At 42.8% G+C, this 12,783-nt stretch overlaps 1 protein-coding gene across 1 annotated transcript in view; it reads left to right on the top strand.

Annotated features, from left to right (window-relative positions):
* The first annotated feature begins 240 nt into the window (after positions 1-240).
* LOC124717286 (histone-lysine N-methyltransferase EHMT2-like) overlaps positions 241-12,783 on the top strand; it is a 50,301-nt gene continuing 37,758 nt past the window's right edge. Inside the window, exon 1 of the mRNA XM_047244101.1 lies at positions 241-291. Coding sequence (XP_047100057.1) covers positions 243-291 — 49 coding nt within the window. The 5' untranslated portion in view covers positions 241-242. The remainder of the gene's footprint in view (positions 292-12,783) is intronic.

Here is a 12,783-nt window from a genome sequence, read left to right on the forward strand (position 1 = left end):
GGGTAGAACGAAGTGAAAATTCATTTTTGAAACAGATATTATCCACTATAGCTTGATAGATTAATTTACACTAGCCACTTTCCTTTATAGCTTGTTGAAATAAAATCTCATGTAATTGTATTTGTTTATAAAAATACAGGATACCCAACAGCGTGCACGTGCCGAACACATTTCGACGGAGAAGACGCTTTTTCTCCTCCATCATGTCTTGCAGAAGCGCTAGTTGGCTCATCCGCGTCTTTATGGTAGTAGCCATAGCAGCTGACTACAGTGGCTTGAAGTCCACGACAGGTAAAAAATTTACTTTTTTCAATTGATACACACTGAAGCGCCAAAGAAACTGCTATACGTATGCGTATTCAAATACACAGATATGTAAACGGACAGAATACGGCACTGCGACCGGCAAATGTCTGGTGCAGATGTTAGATCGGCTACTGCTGCTATGATGGCAAGATTTAGGTGAGTTTGAACGTCACGTTACAGACGGCGCATAAGCGATGGGGCACAGCATCTCCGAGGTAGTGATGACTTGGGAATTTTCCCGTACGACCATTTAGAGAGCGTACAGTGAATATCAGGAATGCAGTAAAGCTTCAAATCTCCGACATCGATGCGCCAGGCAAAAGATCCTATAAGAACGGGACCAACGACGACTGAAGAAAACCGTTCAAAGTGACAAAAGTGCAACTCTTTCACAAATTGCTGCAGTTTTCAATGCTGCACCACCAACAAGTGCCAGCGTGCGAACCATTCAACTACACATCGTCGATATGGTCTTTCGAAGCCGAAGGCCCACTCGTGTACCCTTGATGACTGCACGACACAAAGCCTTACGCCTCGCCTGGGCCCTTCAACACCGACATTGGACTGTTGATGACTGGAAACATGTTGACTAGTCGGACAAGTCTCGTTTCAAATTATATCGAGTGGATGGACGTGCACGGGAATGCAGACAACCTTATGAGTCCATGGTTCCTGCATGTCTGCAGGGGTCTGTTCAAGCTTTTGGAGGCTCTGCAACGCTGTAGAGCGTGTGCAGTTGGAGTGATTGGGACCCCTGATACGTCTAGATGCGACTCTGACAAGTGACACGTACGTAAGCATCCTGTCTCATCATTTGCATCCATTCATTTCCATTGTGCATTCCTATGGATTTGGGCAATTCCAGCAGCACAATGTGGCACCCTAGACGTCCTGAATTGCTACAGAGTGGCTCCAGAAACGCACTTCTGAGTTTAAACACTTCCGCTTCTTCCAAACTCCCCATACATGAACATTTTGGGCATATGTGGGATGCCTTGTGACGCGCTGTTCGAAAGAGATCTCCAATCCCTCGTACTCTTACGGATTTATGGACACCCCTGCGGGATTCATAGTGTCAGTTCCCTCCAGCACTACTTCCGACGTTAGTGGAGTCTAGATGCGATTGTGACAAGTAACACGTACGTAAGATTCTTGCTTCAGAACTCTGCGTTCTCACAGGGGCTATCTACAATATTAGTAGCAGTTTCTTTGGCTCTTCAGTATATATCCCGGTATGATAATGATTAACAGATTTATAGTAAATGAAGCTCAGCTTGGATTCAGGACAAATGCAGGAACCCGCGAGGCAATACTGACCCTACAGCTTCTCATAGTAGATACGTTAAGGAAACGCGAACATATGTTTAAAGCATTTGTATAGTCAGAGGAAGCTTTTGACAATGTTGACTGAATGCTCTCTTTGAAATTCTAAAGGGGGCAGGGGTAAAATACAGGCTGCGAAAGGCTATTTAAAATTTGTACAGAAACCAGATAGCAGTTATAAGATTCGAGAGGCACGAAAAGGAAGCAGTGGTGGTGAAGCGACTGAGACAGGGTTGTAACCTATCACTGATGTTATGCAACCTGTATGTTGACCAAGCAGTAAAGGAAACAAAAGAAAAATCTGGAGTAGGACTTAAAATCCATGGAGAAGAAGTAAAAACTTTGAGGTTTTCCGATGGCATTGTAATCAGATGAACGGAATGTACAGTGCCTTCAGAGAAGGATATAAGATGAACATCAACAAAAGCATAACGAGGATAATGGAATGTAGTCGTATTAAGTCAAGTGATGCTGAGGGAATTAGATTAGGAAACGAGACACTTCAAGCAGAAGATGGATTTTGCTATGTAGGAAGAAAAATAACTCATGATAATTAAGCTACGAAGGATAAAAAATGCAGACTGGCAATGGCAAGAAAAGCGTTTCTGAAGAACAGGCATTTGTTAACATCGAGTATAAATTTAAGTGTCAGGAAGTCCTTTCTGAAAGTATTTTGAAAGGAATGTAGCAATCTATGGAAGTGAAACATGGACAATAAATGGTTTAGACAACAAGAGAACGAAGCTTTTGAAATGTGGTGCTACAGAAGAATGCTGTAGATTAGACGGGTAGATCACATAACTGATGAGGAGGTACTGCATAGAGCTGGGGATAAGAGAAATTTGTGGCACAACTTGACTACAAGAAGGGATCGGTTAAAAGGATACATTCTGAGGCATCACCAGTTTGGTACCAGTGGAAAGCAAGGGGACGGGGGGGAGGCGGGTAAAAATCATAGAGGGAGACCAATAGGTGACTACTACAGTAAGCATATTCTGAAGGATGTAGGTTGCAGTAGTTACTCGAAGCTGAATAGACTTGCACAGGATAGAGTATCATGGAGAGCTGCATCAAACCAGTCTTTGGACTGAAGACCACAACAACGACAGCAGTAAGTGATATAATACAGGTCCAATATTTTCTCATTGAGATTTATGTGAATTTCTTTTTTAGGATCAGATCATGCGGTCACAGTCAATAGTTTAAGAATCGACAATCCTGAGAAGTATTTACTCTCCATTTTTCTTAGAGACATTTTATGGTTCAAGATATTCATTTGATGCTGACTTATCTCATTAGGTTAGTCTTACCTCTTGATTTAACGACTTCTTTGCCTACAGTCTAATCACATTCTAAATGTGAACGAACTGTAGAACATCATTCACTTTCAGTATATCACTGCTTTTGATGCTGTACACTACACTACCTGGGATGACATTTACTTACTCGTTGTATACAATTTCCATAGATCATTACAGCGAACTCGTCACTGAGAATTACGTGTACAACCGATGTCAGTATAGAACGTCAGCAAACAATAACACTGAAGACGCTACTGTCTTACGAACGCAGTGCTAACATTCATGCATTGCGAACTCTTCCAACATTACGGTTGCACATGTATAACCTATGCAGTGACCCCATAATAAGCACCTTAAGTACACAATAATTACATAGCCAAATTGAAAATACATAGCTGATAACGGCAATAATTTATTTTGCACTGTTGTTGTTGTTGTGGTCTTCAGTCCTGAGACTGGTTTGATGCAGCTCTCCATGCTACTCTATCCTGTGCAAGCTTCTTCATCTCTCAGTACCTACCGCAACCTACATCCTTCTGAATCTGCTTAGTGTAGTCATATCTTGGTCTCCCTCTACGATTTTTACCCTCCACGCTGCACTCCAATACTAAATTGGTGATACCTTGATGCCTCAGAACATGTCCTACCAACCGAGCCCTTCTTTTAGTCAAGTTGTGCCACAAACTCCTCTTCTTCCCAATTCTATTCAATACCTCCTCATTAGTTATGTGATCTACCCATCTAATCTTCAACATTCTGCTGTAGCACCACATTTCGAAAGCTTCTATTCTCTTCTTGTCCAAACTATTTATCGTCCATGTTTCACTTCCATACATGGCTACACTCCATACAAATACTTTCAGTCGCGACTTCCTGGCACTTAAATCTACACTCGATGTTAACAAATTTCTCTTCTTCAGAAATGCTTTCCTTGCCATTGCCAGTCAATCCTCTCTACTTCGACCGTCATCATTTATTTTGCTCCCCAAATGGCAGAACTCCTTTACTATTTTAAGCGTCTCATTTCCTAATCTAATTCCCTCAGCATCACCCGACTTATTCGACTACATTCCATTATCCTAGTTTTGCTTTTGTTGATGTTCATCTTATATCCTTCTTTCAAGACACCGTTCATTCCGTTCAACTGCTCTTCCAAGTCCAGTGCTGTCTCTGACATAATTGCAATGTCATCGGCGTACCTCAAAGTTTTTATTTCTTCTCCATGGGTTTTAATACCTACTCCGAATTTTCCTTTTGTTTCTTTTACTGCTTGCTCAATATTCAAATTGAACAACATTGGGGAGAGGCTACAACCCTGTCCCACTCCCTTCCCAACCACTGCTTCCCTCTCATGCCCCTCGACTCTTATAACTGCCATCTGGTTTCTGTACAAATTGTAAATAGCTTTTCGCTCACGGTATTTTACCCCTGCCACCTTCAGAATTTGAAAGAGAGTATTCCAGTCAACATTGCCAAAAGCTTTCTCTAAGTCTACAAATGCTAGATACGTAGTTTTGCCTTTCCTTAAATCTCTTCTAAGATATGTCGTAGGGTCAGTATTGCCTCACGCGTTCCAATATTTCTACGGAATCCAAACTGATCTTCCCCGAGGTCGGCTTCTACCAGTTTTTCCATTCGTCTGTAAAGAATTCGCGTTAGTATTTTGCAGCTGTGACTTATTAAACTGATAGTTTGGTAATTTTCACATCTGTCAACACCTGCTTTCTTTGGGATTGGAATTATTATATTCTTCAAGTCTGAGGGTATTTCGCCAGTCTCATATATTTTGCTCACCAGATGGTAGAGTTTTGTCAGGACTGGCTCTCCCAAGAATGTCAGCAGTTCTAATGGAATGTTGTCTACTCCCGGGGTCTTGTTCCGACTTAGGTTTTTCAGTGCTCTGTCAAACTCTTCATGCAGTATCATATCTCCCATTTCATCTTCATGTACATCCTCTTCCATTTCCATAATATTGCCCTGAAGTACATCGCCCTTGTATAGACACTCTATATACTCCTTCCACCTTTCTGCTTTCCCTTCTTTGCTTAGAACTGGGTTTCCATCTGAGCTCTTGATATTCATGCAATTGGTTCTCTTTTTCTCCAAAGGTCTCTTTAATTTTTCTGTAGGCAATATCTATCTTACCCCTAGTGAGATAAGCCTCTACATCCTTACATTTGTCCTCTAGCCATCCCTGCTTAGCCATTTTGCACTTCCTGCTTCATTTACTGCATTTTTATATCTTCTCCTTTCATCAATTAAATTCAATATTTCTTCTGTTACCCAAGGATTTCTACTAGCCCTCGTCTTTTTACCTACTTTATCCTCTGTTGCCTTCATTACTTCATCCCTCAAAGCTACCCATACTCCTTCTACTGTATTTCTTTCACCCATTCCTGTCAATTGTTCCCTTATGCTATCCCTGAAACTCTCTACAACCCCTGGTTCTTTCCGTTTATCCAGGTCCCATCTCCTCAAATTCACACCTATTTGCAGTTTCTTCAGTTTTAATCTACAATTCATAACCAATACATTGTGGTCAGAGTCCACATCTGCCCCTGGAAATGTCTTACAATTTAAAACCTGGTTCCTAAATCTCTGTCTTACTATTATATAATCTATCTGATACCTTCTAGTATCTCCAGGCTTCTTCCATATATACAACCTTCTTTCATGATTCTTGAACCAAGTGTTAGCTATGATTAAGTTATGCTCTGTGCAAAATTCTACCAGGCGGCTTCCTCTTTCATTTCTTACCTCCAATCCATATTCACTTACTACGTTTTCTTCTCTCCCTTTTCCTACTATCGAATTCCAGTCACCCACGACTATTAAATTTTCGTCTCCCTTCACTATCTGAATAATTTCTTTTATCTCATGCATTTCATCAATTTCTTTGTCATCGGCAGAGCTAGTTGGCATACAAACTTGTACTACTGTAGTAGGCGTGGGCTTCGTGTCTATCTTGCCCACAATAATGCGTTCATTATGCTGTTTGTAGTAGCTTACACGCACTCCTATTTTTTTATTCATTATTAAACCTACTCCTGCATTACCCCTATTTGATTTTGCATATATGACCTTGTATTCACCTGACCAAAAGTCTCGTTCCTCCTGCCACCAAACTCTGCTAATTTCCACTATATCTAACTTTAACCTATCCGTTTCCCTTTTTAAATTTTCTAACCTACCTGTCCGATTAAGCGATCTGACATTCCATGCTCAGATCCATAGAATGCCTGTTTTCTTTCTCCTGATAACGACGTCCTCTTGAGTAGTCCCCGCCCGGATATCCGAATGGGGGACTATTTTACCTCCGGAATATTTTACCCAAGAGGACGCCACCATCATTTAACCATACAGTAAAGCTGGATGCCCTCGGGAAAAATTACGGCTGTAGTTTCCCCTTGCTTTCAGGGGTTCGCAGTACCAGCACAACAAGGCCGTTTTGGTTAATGTTACAAGACCATATCAGTCAATCATCCAGACTGTTGCCATTGCAACTACTGTAAAGGCCGCTACCCCGCTTCAGGAACCAGACGTTTGTCTGGCCTCTCAACAGATACCCCTCCGCTGTGGTTGCAACTGCAGTACGGCTATCTGTATGGCTGAGGCACGCAAGCCTCCCCACCAACGGCAAGGTCCATGGTTCATGGGGGGGAGGGGGTGGGGTATTTTGCACTCGTGCTTACAAATTCACGAATGGAGTACAAGAAGCTATCATACAGGAAGAGTTGCATTTAGGTAATGCCTTCTCTGTTTCTGACACATTTGAGTCCAGTCGGTACAGAATTGTGGTACCATTACATTTAAAGTCTTCATTCACCAGCGGCAGATTTTCGTGTGTGTAGTATGTGCCGTTACTGTGGCTCACGTGGACTTTTATTTCATATACATCAGAGTTCGTGACAACAATCCTGATAAATTGTGAAACAATGTGAAGAATTCTCAACTGTTAACAGAATCTTCCGTCGATTCTTGATAGAACTACATTATAATAAATGAAAAGCACCATTTTGCTGTTGTTTATCTGTTCTTTTATAGAACAAAAGCAAACTGCTGCTTTTCATTTATTAATTCTCAACTGTCTACACGATTCGCAACAAGAGGTCCTTGGACTTATTTTACAAATTATTCTACTCACTATTTTCTACATAATGAAGATTATTTGAAAAAGAAAAGTTTTTCCTTAAAAATTATTTAAACACCGCACAGTGGAATGCACACTTTATGACTCCCTGATCACTAACGATATAAAATCAATGAAAAACCAAAATCCATCAGCTATCTTGTTCAGAATGTGAAGTATGATTTGTTTCCTGTTTTGTTTTTAACCTGATGAAGTTTTTGCGATGACCTTACCGTACGTAAGTTGTGGTGTCACCGCCAGACACCACACTTGCTAGGTGGTAGCCTTTAAATCGGCCGCGGTCCGTTAGTATACGTCGGACCCGCGTGTCGCCACTATCAGTGATTGCAGACCGAGCGCCGCCACACGGCAGGTGTAGAGAGACTTCCTAGCACTCGCCCCCAGTTGTACAGCCGACTTTGCTAGCGATGGTTCACTGACAAATTACGCTCTCATTTGCCGAGACGATAGTTAGCATAGCCTTCAGCTACGTCATTTGCTACGACCTAGCAAGGCGCTATTTACCAGTTACTATTGATGCTGTAAAACATGTACCGTCAAGAGCGATGTTCACCTATTATGGATTAAAGTTAAGTATTCTACCAGATTCCTCCTTTTTTCTGAAGTCTAAACTCCTTTAACTGTTCCAGACCTCACGCCAGCCTGCATGCGCTTAAACGCGTCCCTTTCGGCTTCCTGTCATAGTGGATTGGCTGTCTTGCCAGTCCACAACATAAGTTCTTCTAGATTTTTCTTGCCAGGGAGAAACTGAATGTCGTTGATGTGACTTATGTTGGTTGAAAGGGAACTTACAGTTAACATGATGGAAAACAGGGAAAGGAAGTTACTGGTGTACGCATCTGACACATTTTCAATCACTATATTGGTCTCATCTATAAGGAAATAATTGAATTCACAGTTTCATAACGTTGCTGTGAGCGGGTTGCTATCAGAAATTGGAAACAAAAGGGAAGACACGACGGAACACAAAAATACATAACTCCCTTGTCTGATGCCACATAGCGTCGGTTTCAGCGAGACGAGATGTCAGAAGTGTAGCTGATGAGCCACTGACGCTATAGTGTTGAGCGTTTGCTAGTAGCAGTTCGTGACCAACACAGGGCGCCAGTCAAATCACACCATGTACCTACTTCCAACCAATCTCTGGTCAGGCTCTCTGAGGTATCATTCACAGCTGTAAAGACGAACATCCTTAGGAAAGCCAAACTGTCTTTTTCATTAATTATTACTAAACATTCTTCTCGTATGAATTAGTCATTCGATTAATTTTGAAAAGATATTAAGAATCGAGACGAGTCGGTAATCGGAGGGCCACATAGGTGTTGTGCTTTTCGTGTGGTCGTCTTGCGAAACCCGAGAGGTACTCAGGAGTAACACTGCGTTTATTGTCTCAGCGAGGTTCAAACGCTGATTATGATGTGTCGGGATACCACTTCTTCACGCACTGATTGTTGCTGATGTTTCTGTTAAACTTCAGCCTACTCTTCATGATTACTAAATTGTGGTCTGAGTCCGTCTGCTCCTGACTATGCCTTACAGGCCAATAACTGATTCGAAATTACTGCCCCACAGTGACGTAATCCGGCTGGTGTCTGCCCGTGCCTCCAGGGCCTCCCCCAGTATACATGTCTGTCATCTGTACTTACAGTTACTGATTGAATTTTATTGCAGAACTCAGTTGGTCTTACCTCTGCTCTCATTTCTGCCAACAAACCCGTATCCTTGTGTAAGTCTGTCTCCCGTTCCTTCATATACTCGTAGTACTTGGCTCTAATCCCGCTCTGTTATAAATGTTTCATGGTCCTTCAGACACGTAGTTCCCCGTTCAGTATCCTCTTAGACTCTCTCCACGTCTTCATCTTCTGCCAGTGATGTCGACACGTATAGCTGAACTATCGTTGTTAGCGTCCCCAGATCACTGTCGACTCTGATGAAAGTCCTGTCTCTCAACTGCTCACAGCAGCTCACTCTCTGCCCTAACTTCTTGTTTGTAGGGAGTCCTGCTACAGCTATACCACTTTCTATTGCAGTTGACGTATCCTACATTCATCTGAGCAGAAATCTTTCCTTTTCTATTGTCCTTTACTGAGCCCCGCTATAGCTACGAAGGTTGTTCAATAAGTAATGCCCCACATTTTTTTAAAAAAAGCTATTAATAAACATAGACCAACGTTCTTGTTGGTTCTTCACATTTGATGTTTGTTCTGTGCGCCGGTGAAATTTCGCACCGTTGTGGCAGGTGGTAGGGCCGTACTACAGCGTCAAAGTGGCGTCTACATACGACTCACGTTACATGCAGCGTGCTGTTATTGAATTCTTGTGTATAGGAAAATAAAACCATAGTGAACATCCAAAAACATTTGTGTGCAGTATATGACGATGCTGCAGTTGATAGGAGTACAGTTGCCGCGCAGTATGAAGCGCGGTTTCACGCATTGTGCGGCCCCTCCCGCCGAAGGTTCAAGTCCTCCCTCGGGCGTGGGTGTTTGTGTTGTTCTTAGCATAAATTAGTTTAAGTTAGTTTCAGTAGTGTGTAAGTCTAGGAATCGATGAGCTCAGCAGCTTGGTCGCTTAGGAATTCACATACATTTGAACATCTTGAGTACAGTTGGGCGACAGGTAAAGAAAGTTACAGTCTCAGGAAATGAAGAAACAGATCAGCCACGCTCGGGACGTCCTGTCACAGCCACTGCTCCAGACGTGCTGAATCGTGTGGATGCCATTATTCGTGCCAACCGGCGCATCTCAACTCGACAGTTTCCTCTACAGTTGTCGGCCATCGTTGGAAGTGCGTCTGAAATGATCGAGACTCTCGGATATTCAAAGAGGTGCTCACGATGGGTTCCACGAATGCTCACAGCGGACTACAAGATTCATAGAAAGGCCATTTCATCTGCATTGGTGGAGCGTTTTGAGACCGACAGAGAAGCTTTTCTGTCACGGATCGTTTCGGGGGACGAAAGCTGGGTGCACCACTTTGCACCGGAAACAAGAAATGAGTGGCATCATCTTCATTCACCACAAAAGAAGAAAATTCAAGACAATCCCCTCTGCCAAAAAAGTCATGGTGACATTGTGATGACATTCTCGTGCATGTGATGCCAAGAGGGTCAACCATCAATTCAGAGGCACACGTGAGGACTCTGAATAGACTCAAGAACAGTTTCGGACGTATTCGATCGGACAAGAACCCATCAGAAATCTTGCTCAAACACGATAATGCACGCCCACACACAAGTCTGAGATCCCGGGAACACGTCGCCAAATTGGGTTGGACATCACTGCCTCATCCACGCTACAGTCCAGTCCTGGCAACCTTGGACTTCCATGTTCGCGCCGCTTAAAGGTTCTGTACGGGGAATACACTTTGAAGATTCGAGTGTGTTAGTCACGCAGTAAAACATGGCTACGCCTACAGGACAAGAGTTTTTACCACCAGGGAATACATGCTCTTCCACAAAGTTGGCGTACGGCCATAAAACGTGATGTAGACTACGTAGAAAAATAGGAAATGGACGAAACATATTGATGTATATTGTCAAAAAATTCTGACTCTTACCAATAAATGTGTTCTCAGAAAAATGTGGTTCATTATTTATTGAACGACCCTTGTAGATCGCGCCCTTGCATTTCCCTTTTCAGATTTTCTAGCTTCACTACCGCATTAACATTTCTTACATTCTACGCTCCGGCGAATAACCATTTCGTTGAGTATGGTATTCGACGTTTTTCTCATTGTCACCGTGTGACTGGCAGTCCACTACCAGAGAAAGGTATGGAGAACTAATCCGACATCTTTTCCCAATGGAAAGTTCATCACGATGACATATTTGTGACTTACACGTTACGTGACTTTAATGCAGTGGTTACCACTGCCTCCCGCATCCGCATGCCGTTACTCTTTGGCGGCTGGGTACGGGTTTGACGAACCTGGCACCGCTGAGCTACTGCCGCCACTACTCCCCTGCAGTCCTGGGCCCTGCTCTGGGATGTTGAGGTTCACAGTAGATGGCGATCGTACCTCAGCTGTCTGAATCTGTAGGACGACACAGTCCTCTGTTACAACCACGTACTACCAGTTCTGCAGCATGCGGACCGCTTCAGCGTAGACAGTGTTCCCTTTCTATAAAGAGGTGACTAATATTTTGCCGGGTGAGCTTACAAATATAATAAAGTCAAATGGAAACAGTACGTGTGACGTTATACGCGTATTTTTGATCAGGGTAGTACAAATCAAGAATCTGACTTCGCTGAGGCAAAGTATTTTGGAAGATCTCCAGATATTATTACTAATAGTTACTAATTAACAGAGATAGCTTACGGTCAAAAAAATACGTTTCGTCCATACCAACGATTAGACGTCGATCGCGTGTTTCCAGTTGAACTCTGACTGATAAAAAGTGCGACCCTTCCAACAAAATTTCGCCACAGCTGGTTCGAAATACTTTAGTATTAGGGCTTATCGATAAGAACACTGTCGTACTGTCTTTGGAGCGACCGCTAGTATTTCCGGGTTGTCGTGTTTGGCGCGTTCCGTCGGGACGGAGCAGCAGTGCGGTCCGGACAGCCATGTCTTACCCGACCGTTGCTGACACGTGACCCGAGTAGGGACGACCTCGGTTGGTCGTTCGGTCGGTCGTCTCATGGGACGACATGTATTTGGTCGCCGACCGCTTCTGGGTTCTCTATGTGTATCGACTTGTGATTCGCCCTTGTTGTTCCACAGTGACTGTTTTAGTATTCTTCGAGTTCTTCAACTTTTGTAGTCCTGTCTTCCTCAGTTGCGTGTAATGTTACGGTATATTGATAATTTTTACTTATGGACCTTCTGACAGCAACTCAATAAAACACAATTTTAGTGCCATACGCGTATCGCCTTTATTTTCTGCAAGGCATCATCAGTGGCCTGGAATATGTACATATGTTAGCTATTTAATTTACATTTTTGTCACTGTGCCTATAGGTTATAAACAGTTCTGGTGGCTGGTATTTCCTATTAAGTAGTAATTTTTTGAACTGTACTTACAGGCTGCGTGGACAATTTCCTACATATTACGCTCCTGTTGCATTTTTGGTGTTGTTCTTCTTCTTATGAACGCCAATTTGCGGTTTTTTCCACATTCCACAGCACTAGGCACTGAACGCTTGTTTTAATGCAATGTTTTGGTTTCTGTTGTCGACTGTCAAATGTTTTAGCCAAAGACCGAATGTTATTGCCAAACTTATGAGTGTAACTATTAAAGTATCTGTGGTCTGTTCGTGTATGCATTTGTGTGTGTGTGTGTGTGTGTGATATATAATTTTGTGTGTGTGTGTGTGTGTGTGTGTGTGTGTGTGTGTGTGTGTGTGTGTGTGTGCGTGTGTGTGTTTGTGTGTGTCTGTGCGTGTGTGTGTGTGTGTCTGTGTCCAGATGGTGTGGGGAAGAGATTTTTTGTTTTATGTTATCATTTCCTTTATTAAGTGTAGTAGGGAGCCTGTGCTGATGTGTGTTTGTCCATTTCTCACATGTTTGTTTTCAGACGGTCCATAAGTAAAAATTATCAATATACCGTACTAATTCTTCGAGTTGTTTGTGGAAGTGTTTTCGCGCAACTGTGTGTAGCTTCTGTGGTTTTGCCTGAGCAGTTATTTTAATGCTGTCTGTGTGCTGGATTGAGTCGGTCAGTTAGGACAGAGCAGCAAGTAAGTCTCCACGGTGCGGGG

The sequence above is a fragment of the Schistocerca piceifrons genome, chromosome 9, assembly GCF_021461385.2.
Source record: "Schistocerca piceifrons isolate TAMUIC-IGC-003096 chromosome 9, iqSchPice1.1, whole genome shotgun sequence".
Taxonomy (NCBI): Eukaryota; Metazoa; Arthropoda; class Insecta; order Orthoptera; family Acrididae; genus Schistocerca; species Schistocerca piceifrons.